The sequence below is a fragment of the Narcine bancroftii genome, chromosome 8, assembly GCF_036971445.1.
Source record: "Narcine bancroftii isolate sNarBan1 chromosome 8, sNarBan1.hap1, whole genome shotgun sequence".
Classification (NCBI taxonomy): Eukaryota; Metazoa; Chordata; class Chondrichthyes; order Torpediniformes; family Narcinidae; genus Narcine; species Narcine bancroftii.
The window spans coordinates 28470300-28496141 of NC_091476.1; the positions used below are offsets into that span (position 1 = coordinate 28470300).

At 37.6% G+C, this 25842-nt stretch overlaps 2 protein-coding genes across 7 annotated transcripts in view; one reads left to right on the forward strand and one right to left on the reverse strand.

Moving 5' to 3' along the window:
- Positions 1-25415, forward strand: part of znf711 (zinc finger protein 711) — a 57432-nt gene extending 32017 nt beyond the window's left edge. For 4 of the 6 annotated variants that reach the window (XM_069893399.1, XM_069893398.1, XM_069893400.1 and 1 more), the window contains 7 exons: positions 1548-1647; positions 2240-2797; positions 13283-13438; positions 15434-15577; positions 19664-19801; positions 22262-22405; positions 23105-25415. In XM_069893399.1, the coding sequence (XP_069749500.1) occupies positions 1569-1647; positions 2240-2797; positions 13283-13438; positions 15434-15577; positions 19664-19801; positions 22262-22405; positions 23105-24273 (2388 nt within the window). In that variant the 5' untranslated portion in view covers positions 1548-1568 and the 3' untranslated portion in view covers positions 24274-25415. Of the gene's footprint in view, positions 1-1547; positions 1648-2239; positions 2798-11530; positions 11717-11807; positions 11833-13282; positions 13439-15433; positions 15578-19663; positions 19802-22261; positions 22406-23104 lie in introns of those variants that run through there. The other 2 variants (XM_069893402.1, XM_069893403.1) reach the window with 2 other exon arrangements.
- pof1b (POF1B actin binding protein) overlaps positions 25155-25842 on the reverse strand; it is an 82155-nt gene continuing 81467 nt past the window's right edge. Inside the window, exon 16 of the mRNA XM_069893408.1 lies at positions 25155-25309. The gene's annotated coding sequence lies outside the window, so the exon portion shown is untranslated. The remainder of the gene's footprint in view (positions 25310-25842) is intronic.

A 25842-nucleotide genomic window follows, 5' to 3' on the forward strand; every position in this document is an offset into this window, starting at 1 on the left:
TGGTTTTCTTCCCACCAGTTGAATATAGGGAAGGCTAAAAAAATCACAGTTCATATCTTTATCAACTCTTCTTCAGGCTGAACCATACAGCTCATACCCTCAATGGCCTAGATTTACTTAATAAACTTTTGTAGTAATTGCCAGCACTCCCCAGCACGCTATTCAGCAATTGTGGGATTCCTCATAAATGCAGAAGTTCTGTATTTGTGGCAGGATTTTTCAAGAAGGGAATCTGATTTTGGACTCGACAGGGCAGTTGTGACAGTCGTGTTGGGAAAATGCCCAAAGAGCCTGCATGTGATCAGACTTGGTACAGGACAATCTTTCATTTTGCTTGAATGGAGAGCAACTGGCTGTTTCACAGCTGCAGCAACATAAGTTGCTCGAATAAGTTTATTCAATATTTTCCACAAAATCGCTACTTAAATACTTTGTAATCCCCTATAACCAACATGAAGAAGTTTGCTTGCACAGCATACAGCTGCTGTGCAGAGCTTCATCACTGGGAGGCAGGCTGGATACTGGGAGTACCCGATTGGATGCCTGGGTTCTTTTAGTCTAGACAGTGCTGCTGGTGGAAATGTTTGAGCCATTGGCATGTTCAACCCTTGAATTTATCCTTCAAATCTACATATAAACAGTACTAATTTTTTTTCTGGCCCATCAGTCAGCAAAGCATCAGATCCATTGGTATCTGAATTCCAGTGGAGTTCCTGAAGGACCTAAATGAAGAATGGCTTTTTATGACACCGTGATAGTTTCATATTCACCATTTTATTCTATTTTTATTTAATGACTTTAATTTTAAATTCACGGTTGTCAACTTGAGATTTGACCTTCTATCACCACATCAGTAGTTTGGGTCTCTGAAGGTAGTTTAGAAATGTAACCGTAATGCTATTTTTAGAGGTCATGTGAGGTAACCCTGTACTTGAATTATCTGATGAAAGACTAAAAGTTTCAAAGACTCAGTCAATCTTATTTTAAAACACTAAGTAAATGCTTCCCCAAATATTAGCCATTTAATTTACTTCTGTTTGACCAGGTGGATTGTGAAAATCTTGTTAATGATCTTAAGACTGAATATTGTGGCTATCACTTATGATACTGAGATCTCCATCACAACATTCTGTCAATCCACTCTATGTGAGAATTTCAAAAGATCCAGAGATACTATGAAGATATTTTGCTCTCTAAACCAAAATGCACTGAGTGATATAATGATAGAAGCAAACTCTTTGTATTACCTAGGAAATGGTTCTAGAAATGAGTTAATAGATAGCTCTGGTAAGAACTGGCAGAGGTTAAATTTGTCATCTGGCTTTCTGTGCTGTTCTTGCAATGCTTACCTGATTTTTTTTGTACAGGATTTGTGCTAGGAAAGTTATTTGAAGCCTATTGTTTTTTACAGTCCATCAATGGCCAGTTCATATGCAACACAGCTTGTATATGATGATATAGTTAGCTTGTCAGAGCCATAGGAATGCTCAAGAAAACATTTTAAATCTTTTTAGTTTAGACACTAATTATTGCACATTTTGTTTAAGGACTGATGAAAATTATAAATCATGGATCAAGGAGGGGGAGGACTTGAGCTACATTCACAAGACTCGAAAGTCTCTCATGCAATGATTATGCAGGATTTTGGTAAGTGCTTATTTGGAAATAAATATAAAATTATGTTGTTAACTTTAAAAATAATTTAGTATGTCAAAATAAAGGCACAGATCACTGAAATATTCAAGTAGAGATTTAATGGGGAGTTCTAAAGCAACAACATTTGGGACTGTATAGCCAACTGATCCCCAGCATATCTGATAACATTGAAGACACTAGGCAGCGAACTAGGCAGATTTAATACGAGGAAATTAGCAAATGGGATGTTGGAGAAGTGGCAAGATAAGATCAGTTTAACTGCTGACACTCAGATCATCAGTTGCATGTTTACTTCACAAATTGAGATATGCAATTCTGGGTGGAAATACATTATTTAGTGAATTGAAATTATCTGTTTTATTGAATTGGTATTAGTTAGCTCTGTTTGGTTTCCTATGTGTTATTTGTTGGCATACGAGTTAAAACCATGGACCAAATCTATCACTCAGCCTGTTTTGCTCTTTATTAAGAACACATTGTAGTACAGATAAACCATGCCTTGTGCATTTTACCTCCAGAAAAAATGTAATTGGAGAAATTTCTGTGAATATTTTGCTATCTAATCTGTTGTTTTGTGTTACAGTATCTGGAATGGCTGGTGCAGCCCATATTGATGGCGATCACATTGTTGTATCTGTGCCTGATGCAGTACTAGTCTCAGATGTCACTGGGGAAGAGGTTACCCTAGAACATGGTCTCACAACCAATATTCATGAAGTTGTACAGGGCCCGGATATTATCGCTGAAACTGATGATATGACAGATGGTGTGATCGTTTCAGACTCTGTCCTAGAAGCCAATGTTACCATTGAAGAAGATTTAAATGCCAGTTCAGTTCCTGATCATGTTCTAGCTTCAGATCTTATAACTGAGACGGTTGGTGTTCCAGATCAAGTATTAGTGTCAGACCTTGTATCAGTGCAGGATGAGGAGCAGTTTGAACATGTGGTCCAGGATTCTGTTACAGATGTTCTCTCTCCTGCGATGGTCTCGGAAGAAGTTATGGAAGTCGATTCTGTATCAGAGACTGTAATTCAAAACCACGATTTAGTAGTTCAAAATCAAGAGGCTGGTCCGACCATGACAATTGAAGTCCAAGAAGATGGCAAAGATGCATCTGAAGATTTCTTAATGATATCCTGTAAGTGGACATAATATGTATCTTTTCTGTTTGTCATTGTTGGGAATTGAAATAATGTATTAGTTTACTATGTAAAAGTTACACTAATGAAGATGTGTAGCAAGTTTCTGTTAATTATTAAAATACAGGTAGTTCCCGAGTTACGACCTATGCAACATGATCAAATTTTAAAATATATATATAAAAAATATATAGAATTTACGTGGTTTATTTCACAAACTATAACAGGGATACAGGGCATGTAAGAGCCAAAATGTGTGTACCTGTTGGTCAGCGTCATAGCGCTGGGTGCGGCTCTTGATTCCTGTGCGAATGTGCGAGTCTTCGGTAGGCACATGCATGGGAAGTTCACGTATTGGAGTTTGATTGGCGCATGCGTGAGAGGTAAGGACGCGAATTCAATATTGTCAGTGCATTTAACTCTCATGCATGTGCCAATCGAACTCCTGCACAAAAGGTTCGTGTATTGGAGTTCGGTTGGTGCATGCGTGAGAGTTAAAGATGCAATTTCAATATCGTCAGAACGCTTAACTCACACATGCGCTAACCAAACTCCAATATGTGAACCCACTGAAGACTTGCACATGCACCAAATGAAGACTAGCGTGTGCGCACAGGAATCAAGATGGCTGTGCCCAGCTCTGGGACCCTACAATGCCGTCTAACATGGTAAGCATGGACCAGAATGTGGAAAGACTTGCCAAGATTCAGGAAGCTTTAAGTTTTTATCATCAAATGTACGATGAAAAAAATAAGTTAAAAAGTTTGCTTTAAGACTTCGGTACTCCACGCGTACAGGCACAATTTTGACTTATGTCCATTTTGAGATACAACTGATTCCTTGGTCCGCATTACAGTCGTAAGTCAGGGACTACCTGGACACGTAATTTTCAACACTTTTACAGGGAAGAAATTGAATTGAGGAATTAAATCATGAGAGAATCCAGGAACCTACAATACATTAAGTTGTTCATTTGTACAAATGAACTTATTTAGGAATGAATATCAGCGCCTCAAAAGTCAGTGATAATTTTATTCAATTACAAGTGTGTTGGAGAAACTCAGCAGGTTACACAGCATCGATAGGAAGTAAAGGGTAAACAACGTTTCGGGCCTGAGACCTTTGTCGAGGTATGAGCAAAAAACAGGCATATGTCTGAATAAAAAGGTGGGGTGGGGAGGGGGAGTGGTGAGGAAAGAGGTGGATACAGGTGGGGGTGGGGTGGGGGAAGCACATGCAGGACTGCTTTGAATCACTGGACAGGACCATATTCAAGGACTCATCTTCAAACTTGAAATATTATACCATGGATGTCACCTACATCATTTAGACCTGCATGTTGATGAGTGTGTGCCCACATGTACATACTGTGAGTACCCCAACCAAAAGCTGTGGATGAATCAAAAGACTGGCAACCTGCTAAGGTGATCCAGATCTCTACAGGAAGTCCAGGTATGACCTATGGAAGGCCATCTCAGCAGCAAAGAGGCAATTCCGAGAGAAGCTACAAATAATCAGGTCCTAGCCAGCTAAGACAGGGGTTGCAGGCAATTGCATCCTCCAAGGCAAAAGTGAACATCATAAATGGCTCTGATGCTTCACTGCCCGATGAGCTGAACACCTTTTTGGTTCGCTTTGAAAAGGAGAATTCAACGATACTAATGAGAATCCCTGCAGAAGTGGGCGACCCTATGATATTTGTCTCTGAGCCCAACGTCAGAACATCATTCAAGAGGGTGAACCCTCACAAGGTGTCAGGCCCTGATGGCGTACCTAGTAGGGTTCTGAAAATCTGCCAACCAACTAGCTGGAGTATTCACGGACATTTTTAATCTCTCGTTGCTGCAGTTGGGCGTTCCACCTGCTTCAAAAGTGCATCAATTCTACCGCTGCTCAAGAAGATCAGGGTGAGCTGCCTCAATGAGTATCAGCCAGTAGCCCTCACATTCTACTGAAATGAAGTGTTTTAAGAGGTTGAACTAACGTGTACCTAAATAAAGATCTGCACCCACTGCAATTCACCTACTGCCACTGTTGTTCCACAGTAAATACAATCTCACTGGCTCTCCACTCAGCCCTGGATCAACTAGACACCAGTAGCATGTACTTTTCATCAACTACAGCTGAGTTTTCATCATTGTACCCTCAGTATTAGTCAGCAAGCTTCAAAACCTTGGCCTGTGCCTCTCCCTCTGCAACTGGATTTACTTATTGGACTTCCTCATTACCACATTTCGTATTAACCGGAAACAATGTGTTCTCCTCACTGACAATCAACACAGGTGCACCTCAAGGATATGTACTTAGCAGACTGCATCATTCATTCTACACTCATGACTGTGTGGCCAGGCACAATACAAATGCCATCTACAAACTTGCAATTGACACCACTGTTGTTGGCAGAATCACAGACAGCAATGAGGAAGTGTACAGGAGTGAGTAGATCAGCTGGTTGAGTGGTATCACAAGAACCTTGCACTTAATATTAGCAAAACTAAGGAACTGATTGTGGACTTCAGGATGGGCAAATCAGGAGAACACAAACAAGTCCTCATCGAGGGGTCAGCAGTGGAATGAATGAAGAACTTCCATTTCCTGGGTGTCAACATCTCTGAAGTTCTATCCTGGGTTCTCCATTTTGATGCAATCATGAAGAAAGCTTGTCAACAGCTATACTTTGTAGGAGTTTGAGGATATTTTGTATGTCACAAAAGACTACTGCAAATTTCTACAGGTGCACTGTGGAAAGCATTCTGATCAGTTGCATCACAGTCTGGAATGGAGGTGCCAATGCACAGGACACAAAAATTCTACAGAGTTGTGAACTCAACCAGTGCCATCTTGGGCATCAGTCTTCACTCCATCAAGGACATCTACAAGAGGAGGTGTCTTACGCAGCCTCTATCCTCAAGGAACCTCACCACCATGCCATACCCTCTTCTCTGCTACCATCAAGAAGGAGGTGCAAATACGTGAAGATGAACATGCAATCGTACAAAAACAGTTTCTTCCCTTCTGCCACCACTTTCCTGAATTGTCTGAACCACAGGTACAATCTCTCTCATCTTTTCACTAATGTATTTTTTAAAATGTAATTTACAGCAATTTTGCACCTGTAATGGAGCTACAAAACAATGAATTTCATGATGTTCATGACCATAAAATCTGATTCACTGTGTTGATGGCTTCAGCGATCTGTCCTTCAGTACATTCAAATATCTTTCATCTATGGTGTTCCGTGGAATAATATATGTTAACTCAACATTGTCATTGCTTGTAATCCTTTCCGAAATGAAGGCTTTGTACTTTTTTCACTTTCATAGTTATGCTTCCATTCCTGTCCAGAGCATGTATTCACCTTGTAGAGAGATAATTCTTTTTATTAAGCAGTCTTAAATAGTTTTGTTTCTATCTCCTTAACTAAAAGGTAGAATATAAATAGGAATGACCTCAACACTGATCTTTGGGGCACCTTGTTAGTTTCCTACTCATCATACTGTTATTTGTTTTTGCTGTTTGTTTCAGCCAATTTTTAATACATTTCAGAATTGTTTTACCTTCGATTCCCACTTCTTTGCCACACGAAGGATTGATCCATTTGCCAGAAGGATAATGTATCTATAAAATTTGACATCTCTTTTAAAAACTCCTAAAAAATGTTTGGAAGGTTAAATCAGACATTTGTTGTGCTTTACTGTTTGGTTTGAATATTGCACACTAGTTAGCATACGAGTATACTAGTTAGCATATTAGTTAGCATACGAGTATACTAGTTAGCATATTAGTTAGCATACGAGTATACTAGTTAGCATATTAGTTAGCATACGAGTATACTAGTTAGCATACTAGTTAGCATACGAGTATACTAGTTAGCATACTAGTTAGCATACGAGTATACTAGTTAGCATACTAGAATACTAGTTGGCATACTAGTTAGCATACGATCCTTTCATCTTTTTATGTGTGTGTGGATATTTCTTGTAGTTATCCTTAATTTTATTCTCTTGATAAGTTTCAACAATTATTTACAAAATCACCAAAACAAAAGTGCATTTTAATTTCATTAAAGTGCAAATGTTATTTCTATGATGCATTATAAAACTGCAGTGTATTTGCTATTTGTATACATTAAATACAAATAATGAATCTTGTTAAATTTCATAAAGTCTTTGCTTCCAATAATCCTTTTATTTAAATTTAAATTAATATTTATAATTGGATGTCTTGATTAAGTCATCAAATTTTGAGAAAATACAAAAAAAAAATTGATACTGTTGCTTTGCATAGCTCTTCTGAATATCATCCCCATTGCACCCAGCTGAAAGTAAAATAATAGTCATTCCACAGAATGAACATGCTGCCTGGTGTTACAAACCAGTGAACAAGTTGATTTTGTTTTGCGGTCTGTGATACAGGTGCAGAATATTTTATCCGAAATGCTTGGGACTGGGCACTTTTTGGAATTTATTGGATAATAGTATACTTGTAATGGCATTACGTTAAGTAATTGTGCTGATTTTGCACTGAATCAAAGACACACTCTAACTAGAGGGGTCTTTGGACGGGGGGGGTGAGAGGGGGGGGGTTGCAGTGGCGCTGGACGGGGGGTCGGGTGGGTGGGGAGAGGGTAAGATGCCACACAGATACACCACAATCAAGCTTCTGCAATAACTCTACTTTCTGTGCTATCGATGCTTCCTTTTCTGCTTTTCAGTGTTATCCATAGGGGACTCTGCAGCTCTTTTTGACATTTTCGCTGTCCGTAGTCTGTGAGCAGCAGAGACACATCTGACTGGTAGAAGCACTGAGACACGGTGTTGGACAGGAGGTGGGGTGCATCGGGCCATCTACAATGAATCGGACTTTAGTATATGGTGAATCAGAGGTGCTGGACTCTGTTTTTCCATTGGCACCTATAAAATAAGGATTCCCTTGGGTTCCACTAATTATCAACATGGACCAAAACGAGATATTCAAGCATGAGTTGAGCGTGGGTTGCATCAGGTCATGTTTGGTGCCAAACATGAGCTTAGGTGTGCAGATGACATTCTTGGAAAAAATGTTCTGTTTTCAGAGATTTTCGGTTTTCAGAATTTTGTATAAATGATTTTGTACCTGTACAAGCTTTGTAAAGGGAACAATATGGAATTACATTTTGTCTGATGTTTGACATGAGCAAAATTAAACATTTACATTTTGAGTATATCCTAAGATATGCTTCAGTCATTAACCATTCAAATGTTTGGTTTTGACAAAATGTTTGTTTTAAAGAGATGTATGATATTGATAAGATTTACTGATAGATTAAAAATGTATATTCTAGTATAACAGACTAAATTTAATTGGGAGAGTAGTACCACTATTTTAAAAAAAAACTTCCATGATTTATTGGTCTCAAGACTGTTTTCCAATGATTACAAAGTGCCATGGGGTTCATTTTTAGGAGATCCATCCCTCAAATGCTTTTCCTATGGTATTTTACTGCAGATTCTTCTTTCTATAATAAATGAGTGAAAGAATAACTTAACAGAATGGAATTAAACCCTTCTAATAAATGTGGAAGTCACAAACTCATAATGTAGACCTTTCAAAACACAAAACAATGCAACACAGGAACAAGCTCTTTAGCCCACTTGTCTGTGCCAAACTTTATCCCAAATGGAATTAAAAATCTGTCTCTTTCACATGATGTATGTTCCTCTTTTTCCCTGCATATTAATGCATCTATCTAATAAAAGCAAACTTTAGAAAACACATTTTAAAAGTTTTTATTTTTACAAAATATTTGTTAGGAATTATTATTTGAGTTACAGAAGATATTGTATTTTTTTTAAATGTGCAAGATGATGTGCAAAACCATATCCCTTAAAATAAAATGGAACATGACCAAAAGGACTTGGTTGAATACTGAAATGTGGAAAAAGAAGAGAAATAACTGGGACAATACAAAGGCAATGGACAGCAAGACATGGAGCAAATTTAACAAAAGGGCAAAATGAATTAAAAGGGCCCACAAGAGTGTCCCTACAAAATAAAGAACTCTGCTTCTGTTCATGGTCTAAATGAGCTTCAAATAGCCAACTGCTTTAACTACTCCAACCTTTCCTACAATGACATGTTTGTTGTTGGCCTTATCCACTGTCAGGCTTAGACCAAATATAAACTTGAGGAACAACACTTCATATTCCTCCTATGCAGCCATAAACCTAGGGTGAACATAGATTTTTCTAATGTTGAATAACTCCCTCCCCTATCTGATTTCACTGTTTCAAAAAGAAAATGACCCCTCTCTAATTCTCTCCCCTTTCTTTCTAATGGTTTCTCCCTCTACCTCTCCACCTTCTGTCCTGAGACCTTTACCCCAGCTCCTTCCCCCTTTATGCATGTAATATCACCCCTCCCTCTAATCTTGTTAAAGAGTTCAGACCCAAAATATTGACTGACCATTTCTACCTATGTGTGCTGTCTGACCTACTGAGTTCCAAGCAATTCTTTATCTGCTAAAGATTCTAGCACCTGCAGCTTTAGTGTTTCTGGATTATATGACAGTCACTGTGAACAAATGATGCTTAAAGCTACACACAGATATTTGGCTACTTTCACTTGGCAAAAATCTTAAGCGCAGAAAAAGTTCAGCAATTTCTTTAGTGGTTCTGGAATACATGTGAACCAAAAAAAATTAAAGTGTCCTCTCAGAGAATCGAAGCCAAGAATCATTAGATAAAATGTTTAATGCAAGGTCATTTTTGAAAGTCACAAGAAGAGGAACATAACAGCTATTAAGAGATAAGAAATAGTAAAAAAAAAAAATTGGGGAATTGCTTTTTCAAATCTCCAACAATCATTCAAATCCTGAAGCAATAGGGCTCCACAGTTGTGGCCATACATTTTCAGTTTTAACAAAGTTATTCAGTAATATGACTATCGGTGATCTCAGTTGCATGTGAATAGACATGTAGGCCTAACTCCTTTCTAGTGTGTTTAATGACCAGTGTTATGAGCCCAGAGTACCCCAAAACCCAGCAGCAATAGATATTCACCAAGACAAATGGTTACTTAAACATTTAATTATCTTTAAACATGAAAAAAGAATCACACTTTAACTTAAAACTATTGACCTAACTAACCTAACTTAACCCCCTTCTAATTCTAAGCGCACGTGTATGTAATGTGCGTGTAAGTTCAGAAAAGTTATTTGGTTCACAGTCCAATCTTACTTCTCATTCCTCCAAGTTCACTGGTTGCAAACAATTCTTGTACTGTGCACAGAATTTAACATTTATAAAGTTCACCAGGCTTTGTTGCTTGAAAGGTAAATGGTTACCGCTCAGGAAGGTTCTTGTTGATTTTCAGAGAGAGATTTGTTGTTTCAGGACACCCACAACTGATTTACTTCCATCAGACAGTGGTCTTGCTGACGAAACCTGCCCCCCTCCCCCCTCAGGGTTCTCCCTTAGGGTTCTCCCTCAGGGTTCTCCAGATGATAACCTCTTTCTTTCAGGTCATCACAGAGTTCCTTCTTGTTTCCCTTATTCCAAGTGAAACATAAGACTGCCAGTCCTCTCCTCTTGCATGAACCACAAGGGCTTTGACCAGGCTGAACTAAGCATTCAGAACCCATTTTCCAAATGGGGTTTTCCACAAGCTTGTCCTGTCATGCTGCTGATTGTAAAACCGTAGAACTGATCTCTCTCTCTCTCTCTCTCTCTCTCTCTCTCTCTCTCTCTCTCTCTCTCTCTATGCGATCTACACTAAAAACCCTGCCCCAATTTATCTCCCAAAAACATTTCTATATTCTGTCTCACTAGTGTTGTAAGCCCTTAATGATGTACCAGTGCAACAGAGGAAACAAGGTCACTCTTGTCAGCCATTGAATGAGTGCAGTTTCTGGAGTTTAATGCCTTATTTACTCCATAATAGCTATGCTGATTGTTTATAACACAGCATTAAGACAATAAAATAACTGGAATAGTAACTTTTCTGGGGATATTGATCAAAATAATGGAAACCAGTGCAAAGGTGGTGTTACCATTGATTGAGATAGATGGACTTCTATATGGATATTATCAGCTGAGGATACTGGAATAGGCAACAAAAATTGCATAACAAAAGTACATAGCAAAAGTTAAAATGGAATGTAGTTTGACTGACTTAATTACATTTAAAAATAATTGATCAATGAGAAATAACTCATGAGACGCGTCAGGTCTCATTTGGCAACAGGAAGGAATTACAGTATTATAGTATTTGATATTATAGAGACGTTTATGGCTTGCCATAAACTTCAGTCATCCTAACTCAAAATGGATGCCAGTTCATTTAAAATTGTTCACTGTTATTTTCAGCCTTTGAACAAAGTTGTGAAATAAGGTTGTAAATATGAAATTGAGGATAAGGTAGCCATGTGAGGTTTTATAGAGTTTGGTGAGGATGAATATGAGATTAATATTCCATAAACATGGTGGGTTGGAGGAGGGTTTCTTGTTTGAATAATTGCATATTCATTTGCTTTGAGGCTTGATGGAGACAATGGCCTTTTTTCATTCAATAATGTTGCCTTGCATCATTAGAAATTTGCAATGAAGTTTTAGAATTTTTTCTTTGGAATTTTTTTTGCTTTTTATTACTCTTTAGATGTTTAATTTTTTTCCTTTAGATTCCTATAGTCAACCTCCCCATCTAGAAAAATAAAGGGTGACTTTCTCCTAGGCTTCTGCCAGTGTTCTTGATCTGGCTACTAGGAGGTAAGTGACAACAGCCTGGGATTTCATCCTGTGAATTTTACTTTTTGAGGAAGCAGCGATCTTCTGTAGGCATTTTCCTTTGGCAAGTCTGAAATGAGTAATCAACTATAAGAATGCAGATCCTGATTTCCCAGATTGAAAACCTACTCCATTATCTGCATTTCACTTGTAACGGTATGTTTTTCCAACAGCAACCTATTTTGACCTATTTCTAGATTCACAACACATGCTTTTTCTCTGTAGCAGGTTATGAATTTGGTAAAGATAATCTTCACTGATGATGTTTACAGGTCAGTTAACTGAATTAAATGTTCAATTAACTGAACAGAAATATTTCCTTAATATGTGGAATATTTTCATTTTTCAGAAATTATAAACTATTTTGTTCTCATGTTTTAAATTAGTTTCAGAACAGAGGTATGTTTACGATATTTTTAATAGAATTTCTTTTGTTTTCTGAAGTAAATCACTTTAATGTTTTTGTTGGAAATATTGCTGGTTTCACCTTGTGTTTTTGATGATTATTTCTGATGTTACATTTTAGAGTGTTTATGAAATGTGAAGGGTGAATATAGCCATTCTCAGTGAGGCCGCCACAGCATATTCAAGTTAAAACATTATTTTCTTTTCACCTCGCTTAACACAAATATGATTTTGTTTTTTTTATTTAGTTGGTAGGAGAGAAGCCAGGAAGAAACCAAAACTTGACTGCTTCACAGGGAAGGGGGGCACATCAGAATCAGAATTTATTGCCATGAAAATATTACGAATGTATTTGTTTTTGTGGCGCCATCACAGTGCAAACATTTATATAAATCACCTTACAAAATAAGTTTAAAGAAATAGTACAAGAAAAGGTCAAAGTGAGGGAGTGTTTATGGTTCATTATTCATTGAGGAATCTGATGCCAGAGGGAAAGAAGCTGTCCTTGCACCATTGAATGCTTGTCTTCTGGCTCCTGTATCCAGGGTAGCAGAGTGAAGAGGGTATGGCCTGGATGGTGGGGGTCCTTGAGTATAGAGGCTACTTTCTTAAGACGCTGCATCTTGCAGATGTCCTCGAAGGAGTGAAGACTGGTGCCTGTGATGTTGCAGGTTGAGTTAACAATCGTGTGGAGTTTTTTCCTGTTGTGAGCCTTGGCACCCATGCACGCACAACTTTCAGCACAGTCCTAGGGGACCGTAGTCGACGAAAGGTTGAGAATGGCTTTTGTTGACAATATTATAGATCATTTGGATGAATCTATCATGCACCTGCACTTAATCTGAATGACTCAGAATGCAGATCACAGCAGCTTGCTGTACCCAAAAGTTCAGAAACAAGGCATGGTAGGGTCTCAGGGCTGAGTAGGCCTTGGATATATAGTGTCGAGGCAGTGCCCCTGGACCATCTCTGACTGTTATTCACAGAGGCAAATATGGCAATGGAGCATTCCCGAGGCTTTAGTTTACAGCATTTAAGTGTACATGATGTTCAGCGCTATGATAAAACTGATAATTCCCATTGCAATATTCAGATATCTTGAAGAGATATCTAGAGCACCCAAATTTGGCTAAGCAAAAATTATTTGATTGTAATCATTTGTGATTGATGGCAGGTGTGGAAAGGAAGGAAAATGCATGAAAAGCTCAATACCTTTCAAATATTTTCTTGGTCAAGAAATTGGTTTCGAGTCAAATGGGTACTGAGCCCAAGAACTAATTAAATGTATTAAGCTTAAGTTTATATTGCTTTATGTAGTGGATGATGGAGAGAAATTGGACCGGATGGAAAATACACCAATAAAAATAAGCACTGATATTGAGCAAGATGATTCTTCCAAAGAAGATGGATTTGGGGCTGAGGTCATAAAAGTATATATTTTTAAAGCTGAACCTGAAGATGACGTGGAAATAGGTAAAATATTTGTTTACTAACTTTCTTTTTGAAACAATATTTTTGAAAATGTTTGAGTACATCCTTGTATCAATCTTTAACAACCAGTTATCAAGTGTCCAATTGCTATATTTGCCATTAAAGAAATGCTATAATTTAACAAAGAATGCAAGCCATTTTTTATGGTTATTTTAGCAAGAATAGTGAACTGATAGAGAATTGACTTGTTTCTTTTCTAGAATTGAAATTTACAATTCATTATTTTTTAATGTGAGTGATGTTTCATATTTATAATTATAAACTTTATTTGAATTTTAGCTCTAATATGTCAATAATTGGTTTGGCTGGAAAACTAGCCACTGGTTGGTTTGAGTTTTTATTTGATTTTTTAGTAAGACTAGAAGGCACAAACTGTGAAATCAAAATAAAGAGGAAATATCAGTTTAATAAATGGCTAAGAAGTTGGTGCATGAGCTATTTGGATTATTGGACTCTCTTCCAGGGAAGGTGGGACCTGAACTACAGGGAAGTTTGCATCTGAACTGGCTGAGGACCAATATCTTTGCAGAAAAGTTTGCTAGTGCTGCTCTGGGGGTTTTAAAAAAGAGTTGCAGGAGGACATGAACAAGACTGCCAGAGCAGTAGAGTGTTTGTGAAAAAAGATGTTGTTCAGCCGGTACACATATACAAAAATTGAAAGGTTGAGCAGGGTGGGAGTAATGTACTGAGTTGTGTCTATTTCAGTGTTAAGGAATAAGGAGGATTGTAGGAGAGGTAGATGAGATTAAGTCATGGATCAGCACATGGAAATAAGGTATCGTGGCCATTGTTTAGATTTGATTGTAGGAGGGGCAGAATTGGCAGCTCATTGTACTGTTGTTTTAGATGTGATAAAGAGGAAGTGATGAAAAGGGGAGGGGTGATGTTGCTAGTAGGGAAAATGTCATACCAGACAGACTGGAACTGAGGAAAGAGAAAGCGATAATCACATTAATGGGATTATATATTAGACCACCCAATAGTCACCGGGAATTGGAGGTGCAAAATTGTAGAGCAATGGCTGACAATTGCAAGAAACAAGGTTGTAATGGTAGGTTATTTTAACTTTTCACATACCGACTGGGACTCCATACTGTAAAAGGAGTGGAGGGGGGGGCGGGGTTTGAGGGGTTGAAAGCAGAAGAATCCAGTGGGCAGATAAGGGTTTACAGGATGGAAACAAAGGTGGGGACATGAGAATAGGTGAGGGGATGGGTGGAAAAGGTGCGAGAAAAAAAAAAAAGGGAGGAAGAATCAACATTCTTCCTGGAACAATGACCTGGCCAATTTTCTTTCACTAAAACTCTCAACTATCTGGCAGAACTTGTTTTTACCCTTAATAATTTCCCTTTCAATTTCTCTTGTTTCCTTCCAATAAAATGTGTAGCCATGGGCACTAATTTAAGGATCCTAGTTATGCCTGTTTTTTGTTTGTTTGTAGGTTGAACAGTCATTGTTCTGCACCTACCCCAGTACCATATCCCAACTCCTCCATTACATTGATGACTGCATTGAGTTGCTTCCAGCACCCATGCAGAACTCAGCAATTTTTGCTGCCTATCATCATTTTAAGCCGAGCTATCCTATCTTCAAGGATTCTGAAAATACGCCTACAAGTATCCTTGTTAAAATGAATGAGGAAAATGCAGAACTGATATCAAATTTTAATGAATGAAATTAAATCAATGTTATTTTCAATTGTGTGCCAAGTGTACTGATATGATGGCCAGATCTATGTATTTATTGTTGCCATTGTTAATTTGTTCAAATAATCATGCCATTTTGCAAATTATGGTACATTTAATAAAATGAAAATTTAGTTCGTTTGCTGTCAAGCAGGTTTGTGTGAGTAAAAGCTTGGGAATTAAATTGTGCAACATGGCTGCTGCAGGATGTCTTCAAGGTTATTGTACCTGATAGTAAATTAATTAAGTTAATAAATGTTTCATTTATTATCTGATTGTTTGCTGTTTCAAGGCGAAACTGAAGTTGTTACAGAAAATGAATATCAGAATGGTCATGCCATAACCAGCATGCTTGATCAAGGGAATGTTGGTCGAATGTCACGGGAAAAGATGGTTTATATGGCAGTCAAAGATCCATCTCAGGAAGATGACATTAGTAAGGAATTCTATATATATTTTTCAAAAAGAACTTTGACCTGTGACATAATCGATTTTGTCATCTTAGCTATTAACGCAATAATTTTGTCGAATTCTGAGAGAATCAATTACCGATTTAGAGTAGTAAAATTTTGCAGAAAAAGACAAACCTTGTACTCTGAAATTTACATAAAATAACATAAAATTAATTTCCAGTAGTCAGCAAACAAAATAGAAGACAGGATGTCAACAGAAAATTGTATTGTGTAAGTATAGACAGCATAAAGAATTAAAAATCAAAATAGAAAAACGTTAGTCGAAAAATGTCAGAGTTCACCAATTTTAAATATAGTTCACTTTTGTGCATCATTGACATATTTGCTTCATTTCTTCTTAAAGACTGAGATTGTAATAGTTTGATGCTTCAATTTAGCATTTTGTACAAACTAATTCTTATCCCATTAATAAAGACACAAAAATGCTGGAGGAACTCGGCAGGTCTTGCAGCGCCCATAGGAGGGAAATATATATAACTAACGTTTAGATTTGGGCCCTTTTACTACAATTTCGACATCTGCAGACTTTTGTGTTTCACCCCTTATCCCGTTAGCATGTTACTTTGGCACTGACTAGATTCGTAGTAGAGGAATATGCGGAGGTTTGGTATGACATCAGAAACCCTGGCAAATTTCTGTAGATGTGTGGTGAAAAGTCTGCTGACTGGCTGCATCACAGTCTGGTATGGGGACACCAATCCCCCTGAACATAAAGCCCTCCAAAAGATATTGGACACAGCCCAGGACATCACAGGCAAAAATCCTCCCCACTATTGAGAACATTACCGCGAACAGTGCCGTCAGAGAGCAGCAGGAATTATGCTCCATCCTCGCTGCTGCCGTCAGGAAAGAGATGTAGGTGCTACAAGACCCTCACCACCCGTTCAGGATCAGCTCCACAATCAGACTCCTCAACAACAAACTCATTCAAGGACTCATTTAAGGACTTACTTCTGCACTTTATTTTTTTTAATGCTCTCTGTATTGCAGTTTGTTTACATTCATAATCTGTTTACACTTCTTTATTTGTTTACATGAGTAAACTGTGTCCAGTTTTTTTTTGCACTACCAATAAGTGGTAATTCTCCCTTACCCACATGAAAAAGAATCTCAGGGTTGCGTGTGATATCATGTATGTATTCTGACAATAAATCTGAATCTGAGGTAAAAGAAGTGGCTGAAAATTCGGTTAAGTGTATCAGTATTTGAAAGAGCAGCCATCTTATATAAGACAGATAAATTTCATGGTTCAAATGTCTTCTGAACTCTTGTTAATGAGACTTTTATGCATTAATTTAAATAATGCAAGTAGGTTAAAGAATTGGAAGCAGACATTAAATTGCTGGAAAAAGCTTGATTGTTGCCTTATTTTCAATTAGTTGCTTCTTGGTAAAATAAGCATTTTTAATATCCTTCTCCTTTCCCTTTGTCACAATGTACTTTTTGGCATTTTTTAATATATTCAAAATTCATTGTACATTATAATCATATAAACCACATTTCATGTTGACTTTAAAACCCAAATCTATTCTACCCACCACTTCCCCCCCACACCTCACTCTTTTCAAAAGTCATTCCCCTTCCCTCAAAGATAGGGCCCACTACTAACAACACTTCGCAGGAAAAAAAAGTATTATTATTAAAAATAAAAAAATTTTAAAATCAAAACCTAAGGGATCTTTTTCTCTTTTTACCAGTTCTAAAATGTTTTAAAAAATGTAGAAAAGAAATCTAAGATTTCTTAAAATCTTTAGTTATATTCCACAAAAAAAAATCTTATTATCATTGTTATACTTCACACCTTTCCTTCGATCCCCGAACACCACATTCCTTTCAAAACCCATTTTTACTTCTCTCAAACATAGGATCCAATGTAAAAAAAAAATGAAATCCCAAGAAAAAGTATAAAGTAAGGAAAAAAGTGAGAAACCCTCCCTTTAGTATAAGAATCAAAATTACACTATGTATGGATTCTGGAGGCTAGCCTCCCGAACTCCCAGGCAAAACAATTTCAGAAAATTTTACACTTTTTTTTTCCAAAGGATTAATATTAAACAAATAAAAATACACAGGAAGAAACAGTATCATAATTCAGATTTAAAGATTCACGTTTAAAGAAGTTTTTCATTCTCTTTCAATTTCCTTCAAAGTTGGTAATTTGTTCACAAAAATTCTTTGCTGTTTGAATATCAGTAAAAATCTTTTTTTGTCCATTTGGCATCGTGATTTTCAAATTGGCTGGTTGACGCAGAACAAATTTGTAACCTTTTTTCCAAAAGGTGCTCTTCAGTGGATTAAATTCCCTTCTACACATTAGCACAGCACTTATATAAGGATTAAAAAAATATTTTTTCACCAACTTCCAGTAGTTTTTCTTCTCTCTCCTTTACCTTTTTTGCTGCAGCTCTTAATATTTTTTCACAATCATTAAATTTCGTACAACTAATTAATATAGAGTGTGGTTTTTGATTCATTCCTGAACGTGGATGAGGAGATCTATATACTTTCTCAATTTCTATCTTTGCTCCAACATTTTGTACTCCCAGGACATTTGGGAACCATTCTTGAAATAAGAGGATGGGATTTACCCCCTCCACTCCCTCTTTGAGTCCCATTATTTTAACATTATTATCTCTACTAAACTTTTCTAAACAATCTGTCTTTTCCAATATTTTTGCTTTTTCTGTAGCCCATTCATTTAATTATTTTTCTACTCTAATCAGTCTTTCTGTAGTTTCATCCATTTTTTTCTTCCACTTTCATTACTCTTTCATTTAAAATCCCAATTTCTGTTTCTAGTCTGGTCACTACTTTTAAAATATGATCCAGTTTCTTGTTAGTATTCTGATCTTTCAATAAAACTATTAAATTATATCTTCATTAGTATATTTTTCTTTAGTTTGTACTTTAACTTTTTTAACTTGGTTCACTGATTTAACATTTACCAATTCTTCCTTTTCTTCTGTACTTTGATCAGTCTCTAAATCACCATTTTGGGAGAGAGTTCCTTTTTCTTGCTTCTTCCAGTTCTCCTTTACTGTGCGCATACTCAGTCTCTTCTTCTTCCATAATGTCTCTTGGCTTCAATGCCGAAGACATTCCACCATTCCTCCCAGGCTGCACGGGAGGCAGAACAAACCACAACCCCGGCTCTTCCTGTAAGTAGGCCCTTTTCGGTTGAAAAACTGTTGGGAGCTCAGTCACCGACAATTGTTGATTCTTCTTCAACATCTTCACCATAAAGGTATAGTCTTTCTGTTTAAATTATTTTATTTTCCTTTTATTTTATAGTTACCCAGGAGCTTTGAGAGGCCACCTCCTTTCTCCACTGCATCATGTGATGTCCCCCACTTTTTGACTTTCAATGTTATTTGTCATGTTGAATCACCATCCAAAATTGAATCCTTGCTGATATCAACAAACCTCCAAATTTTTCCAGTAAAATTATATTTTTTATAATTGCGAACGACACATTTTATCTCAGATTCATTATTCATTCATGCATGGGTGTTCATTATGCTAATTTTCAGAAAAAGGTTAATTAAGCCATGGTGCCAGCTGTGATGAGTTTACAGAATATTGAATTTGTGAATGACTAAACAGAGATTAGTGAAAGAATAGACCTCAGGAAGAGTATCATCTGCATCTTTTTTGGAGGAAGTTTTTAAGAAATTGCTAAACCTAATTAGTTGTACGTGAAATAATGTAAACATAGAAAAAGCCATATGAGGAAATCATGTCCTTAAGTTGTGTTTGGGAAAAACATACTTTAACCAGGTATTCTAAATGAATAAAATGATGTCACTTATTCAGGTGCAGAGCTCTCCCTGCATATTTTGACTCTATTTATAAAATCTATTAGAAGCATAATTTCACTGTACCAACATTAACAAATTAAGCTGTTGCATTTTCTTCCTTTTTGCTAATTGTACTGGATTTTAGGGATGGTGTGCAATATTTGTTCAAATTTAAATTTTCAAAATATCTTCAAAAACTGAAAACCTGCAGTTACTTTCAGCAAAAGGAACTAGTTTACATTTTTTTTTCAGACTGTACTGATATTGCTGATGAAGTTTACATGGAGGTCATTGTTGGAGATGAAGAAGCAACAACAGTTCACGAGGCCCAAATTGAGGATTCTGGCATCAGTAAAGCCTTTGTACCTGTCGCATGGGCTGCTGCATACGGTAGGAGTTGCATTTAATGACAAAGACTAGGACCAAATAATTTTTTTTTTACACTGCATGAAAAGATGGGTGGAATAAGAATGCTTATTATGTCATAAGAAAAATCTGTTGTGTAAACATAAATGATGATAAAAGTATGCAACGTTTAAGATCGAAAATGTATAGCAGACCATCTTCACCCCTTCTGACCCCTTCATCCCTCTGCCCCTGACCTCCCCAACACTGACCTCCCCACCTCCCACAACTGACCTCCCCATCCCTGCAACCCCCAACGCTGACCTTCCCCCACAACACTATCAAACATGCAGACATGGGTGGTGCTGTTGTATCTGGCACACTGGCCTCTACCTTGCCACGGCCAGGTGATAGCTCTCAGACACCTCCTCTTACCCCTTGTATTGGATCCCACCAAAAAAAACAAGTCATTGTCTCTCACACCATCTCTGACCTCACTATTTCCTGTCGTCTCCCTCCCTCAAACTCCAACCTCATTGTTTTTCCAGCTCTTTACTGCCTGATTCTATCTCCCACCAAAATACACAAACGCCAAATGTCCTGGTAGATCTATTGTTTCCACGTGCTTCAGCTCCACTGAACTGATTATTATCTTGTGTCAATTCCATTTTGTCCCTCTCAATCCAGACCTTCCTTATCTACATCTGCCATATCTTAGCTGATCTCCATCACTTCAACAATTTCCACTTCCCTGAACTCAGCCGTTTCACATTCAGCAAAGACATCAAATCTCCATACACCTCCATCCCCCATAACAAGGGTCTCAAAGCTTTTGTTTCTTTCTCAACAACAGACCCAACCAGTCTCTCACCACCAACCTCCTCTGGTGGCTAACTTCTCCTTTGTCTCATAATGCTTTCTCCAAGTCAAAGGAGTGTGGCATGGGTCCCAGCTGTGCCTGACCTTTTGTTGGCAATATGGAGCAAGCCAACACAGCAAGGCTCCTCAATTTTCCTCCGCTACATTGATGGCTTCATTGGTGCTGCCTCATGTTCTCATGATGAGCTTGTCAACTTTATCCACTCCGCTGCTAATTTTCACCCAACCTCAAATTCAAGATCCATCTCTGGAAACACTCTTCCCTTTCTCGATCCATCTCCATGTCTCCATTTCTGGAGACAAGCTCTCTGCAGGCATTTTCTACAAACCCACCAACTTTTACAGTTAACTCAGGTACACCTCTTCACACCCTGTCCCCTGTAAGGATTGAATTCCTTTCTTTCAATTCCTCCACCTCTGTTGCATTGACTCCCAAGGTGAGGTCTTCCATTCCAGATCATCCCAAGGTGTCCTTCTTCAATAAACATGGCTTCCCTCTACCTCTATCAACTTTTACCCACACCTCCACTGTTTCCTACACATCTGCCTTGGGCCCCTCTGCTCTGAGATGCAGCAAGGACAGGATTCCCCTAGTTCTCACCTACCATTCCACCAGCCTCCACATCCAATATAATATCTAATGCAATTTCCAGCTCCTGCAACGTGATCCTACCAAACATATCTTTCCCTCTCCTCCTCTCTCCACTTTCCACAGGGACAACTCCCTCTGTGACTCACTCATCCCTTCCCACTAATCACCACTTTGGTACCTACACCTTTGACTGCAGGAATTGCTGTACTTGTGCCACACCTCCTCCCTTGCCACCATTCGGGATCCCAAACATTCCTTTCACTTGTGAATCTGCAGAGGTCATCTGATATATCTGGTGCTCTCGTTTTGGTCTCTCATCTACATCAGAGAGACTGAACACAGACTGAGAGATTGTTGCGTGAGCACATTCGCTCTGTTGCAATAATGGGGACTCCCAGTGGGCAACGATTTCAATTCCACACCCTATTCTAACACTGGCATGTCTATCCATGGCCTCATGCACTGCCAAACCAAGGCTACCTGTAAATTGGCGAAACAACAACTAATATTGCATCTGGGCGCTCTCCAACCAGGTGGCACTAACATTGACCTCCACTTTCCATTAGGCCCCTGCCCTGTTTCTCTCTTGCCTTGTCTCCTTTCTTCCTGCTTTTTGCCTCTTCCCCCCTCTCCATTTAGAGAGCTTTCCCAGCCCCCCCACCCCTCATCATCTCTTCTACTCTCCCACCCATAACTTCTTGCTTGTTGGCCTGTGCTCTTCCTCCTGCCCCTTCTTCCTTCCTCCCTCACTTTTTTATTCAGGCACCTGCCTGTTTTTGCTCAAACCTTGACATAGGGCTGAGACCCGAAACATTGGTTGAATATCTTTGCTTCCCATGGATGCTGTGTGATTTGCTGTTTCTCCAACACTTTTATGTGTTAAGCTTCTATCATGGTGTCTGCAGACTTTTTCATTTAACTAATTTTTAGATGTCGTAATTGGCATAAATATTCTTCAGTTTTACAAAATTATGAACCTCAACTTATTATAAATTTTAACTGCAGTCTTTAAAGATTGTGCTATCTTATTCAAGGTAACAACTTTGAAGGAAAGATAGAAAATAAGAATGGTACTTCAAGTCAATTCCTACAAATAAGTGACAGCACGAGTACAACCAGGGTGCTAAAGCAAAAAGCCAGAAAGAAGAGAAGGGGTGAAGGCAGACAATGGCATACAGGTAAGCGTGGCTAATGTGCAAAATGGTAGCAAAGAAAATAAATACTTCAGCAAGTATTGTATATTATTGATCAATATCTAACTATTTTAAATTGATATTAAATAAAACATTAGAGATTTGTCATGTATTAATTGTATATTTGCAGATCATTATGACCATCAAGTATAGAATCTGACTTCAAGATATTAAAAATAAAGTGAAGTGGAATTTTTCACAAGCAATTTTGACTTTAAATTGTTATTTACTATATCTCCTTTCTGAGATATATTTGTGTTGTATAGTATATATTACATAAGAATTATGAAGAGTAAAAATATATTCCCACAGTGAAAAAGTAAGATGAGATCTTTCTTCACAAGTTCTGGTATCCGTATTGCATGGTACCATGAGAATTATCCAAAAAGCATTCATTCACTCCACTTCTTCTGCAGGATGCAAGGAATAACACCTGAACTATGAAGATTGTCCAGCAGGGACAAATATTTATCAAGATTTTTTTGGTATTTTACTTTGGGCCCATCTTAAAGATTAATTAATTTCCATTTGACAATAATGGTTTTTCTGGTGAGGGAGTATTATGAAGGATTGCCTTGTGTCAATAAAATATCTATAAACTAGGCTTTTTAATTTTCAGATTCAAAATTCATGGAATTTTAGCAGTTACTTAGGTCTTTTTTTAATTTTTTTTTTCTTTTAAAGCTGTCATTATAGGTCCTGATGGACAACCCATAACTGTCTACCCATGTCACATCTGTGGGAAGAAGTTCAAATCGAGGGGTTTCTTAAAAAGGCATATGAAGAACCATCCAGAGCAAAGCGCAAAGAAGAAGTATCAGTGTACAGATTGTGACTATACAACGAATAAAAAAGCCAGTTTTCATAATCATTTAGAGAGTCACAAGCTCATCAACAAAGGAGAGAAAACATACGAGTGCAATGAATATGGAAAAAAATTCATTCAGGCTGGGACATTAGCCACTCACAAAGTGGTTAATAGGGAAAAAGAAACTAAAATGCATAAATGTAAATTTTGTGATTATGAGACAGCTGAACAGGGTCTTCTCAATCGCCATTTGTTGGCAGTGCATAGCAAGAATTTCCCACACATCTGTGTGGAGTGTGGGAAAGGATTCCGTCATCCATCAGAACTTAAGAAACACATGCGAACTCATACAGGGGAGAAACCATACCATTGCCGGTACTGTGAGTATAGGTCTGCTGATGCATCCAATTTGAAAACCCATGTGAAAACCAAGCACAGCAATGAGCTGCCATACAAGTGCGACCACTGCCCTCAAACATTTTTGGATGACAAAGATCTGCAAAAGCATGCCACTTTATTTCAGGCACATCAGTGCCCTCATTGTGATCACAGGAGCTCCAATTCTAGTGACCTTAAACGTCATATTATATCTGTGCACACCAAGGAATTCCCACACAAATGTGAGGTGTGTGATAAGGGATTTCATCGTCCATCAGAGCTGAAGAAACATATTTCAACTCACAAGGGTAAAAAGCTTCATCAGTGCAGGCACTGTGATTTCAAAATTGCAGATCCTTTTATACTTAGCCGCCATATTCTTTCAGTTCACACTAAGGACCTTCCTTTTAAATGCAAAAGATGCAAGAGAGAATTTCGACAGCAAAGTGAGCTAAAGAAGCACATGAAGACACATAGTGGAAAGAAAGTTTACCAGTGTGAATATTGTGAGTATAGCACTACCGATGCTTCAGGCTTCAAACGCCACGTGATATCTATTCATACAAAGGACTACCCTCACCGTTGTGAATTCTGTAAGAAAGGCTTTCGCAGGCCTTCAGAAAAGAACCAGCATATAATGCGACATCATAAAGAGGCTATAATGTGACGTAGAGACACAAAATATTTTACACAAACTTAATTAACTCTTAAGTTAATTGGCATGGCTCGTGAACTGTTTCTCCTGGTCTCGCCTTGAGTGTTGTTTCTCAACCTACCTTCCATCGTTTGTATCAAAAGTTGTCAAAAGGTATGAGATTTGGGAGGCAGAGTCAGTTGTACAAATGTTTTTGTTTCTTTTCTGAATCTGACAAGTGGTGTTCTGGGATTGCCATAATTGTGAAGCCATTCAGTGAGTTCATTGTCTTTTTTAACAATTTCTGGTGTCTTAATTTTGTTTCATATGCAGTTGCAAAATATCGTTATTCCACAGCATTGCTATAAAACTCACGTTTCAACCCGTCAATTTTTTTCCATTTTACAGTTAATTCTGTTAAATATCTAATTACTGGAACAGATATTTCACACATCTGTTTTTAACTATTTTAAAATCAAAAATGAATTCCAATAAATAATTTGTGATAAGTAATCCAGCAAGTACCATGTTCAAAAATGCTTGTGAACAGACTTCATTGATTCATTTTAGTTCACTCCTTGTAGGTCTGCAATTGAGATAGACTTGCTGTTTTAATATCAAAGCAAGGATGATGCAGCCAGTCTGTATTAATTTTGTACTGCACCAAAATTGGACTCTTTTTTAACCATGGGACATGTGTGATAATTCTATGCATCCATGTGCAATTATAACATGGGAGTTCTTTAGGAACCATACAGTTTAGTTGAGGTCTATTTCAGGGATACAGATCTTGTTTGGACATTGTTATGCACATAATGCATAGGATGGATATAGCTTTTATTTTAGCTGGTTTACTCCTCACACTTGGTGAATTTTAACTTTATTTCTTGTGTTGTGATAATTTTTGTGTTTCTTCAATTGTTGTCACTTTTTGTTTTGCACCAGATGAGAATCAGTTGCTCGAGAATTCAAAATGTTCTATTTTCAAAATTCAAAATGTTGATCTAGCAATGCCTCTTAGATTTAAGAAAAACACGTGTGTTTCCTGTGGCTGTAAAGGTTGTACACTCTGTAAAAACAAAAAAAATCTTTTGTCACTGTTCTGTGGGATTACTGTTTCTAAATGTTCTTAATGTGATGAGTATATCAATAAAACTACATCCGTTGCACTGGAAGTTAGCTTTTGGTCAATTCTACTTACCGAGGTTACCCAATCACATTGCAGTTTTACAATGATGGTTGCATTCTCTTGCTGTTGATTCCTGTCAGTTGCATAAGTTACACCTTATGAAATAGGATTTATGATAATTTGATCTCTGAACCCAAAATAAAGTTGTGTGTAGTTATGGTAAATATCTTTTTACTCTTTGGGTCCTGTAAAGTGACAATACAGTTTGTGAAAATAAAATGCATTCCTATGAAATAAGTTGTGTAAAAATAATTTAGAATACTTGCTCCAGCATAGAGAAAATACATAAGGCTAAAAAGTTTAGAGCAAATAAAGTAGATGTATGCTTCATTGTGGCAATAGTTGTTAAGCAATGATAAGAACACTAGAGGTGATAGAATCTTGAGTAAGCAAAGAATTGCTGAAGGAATTCA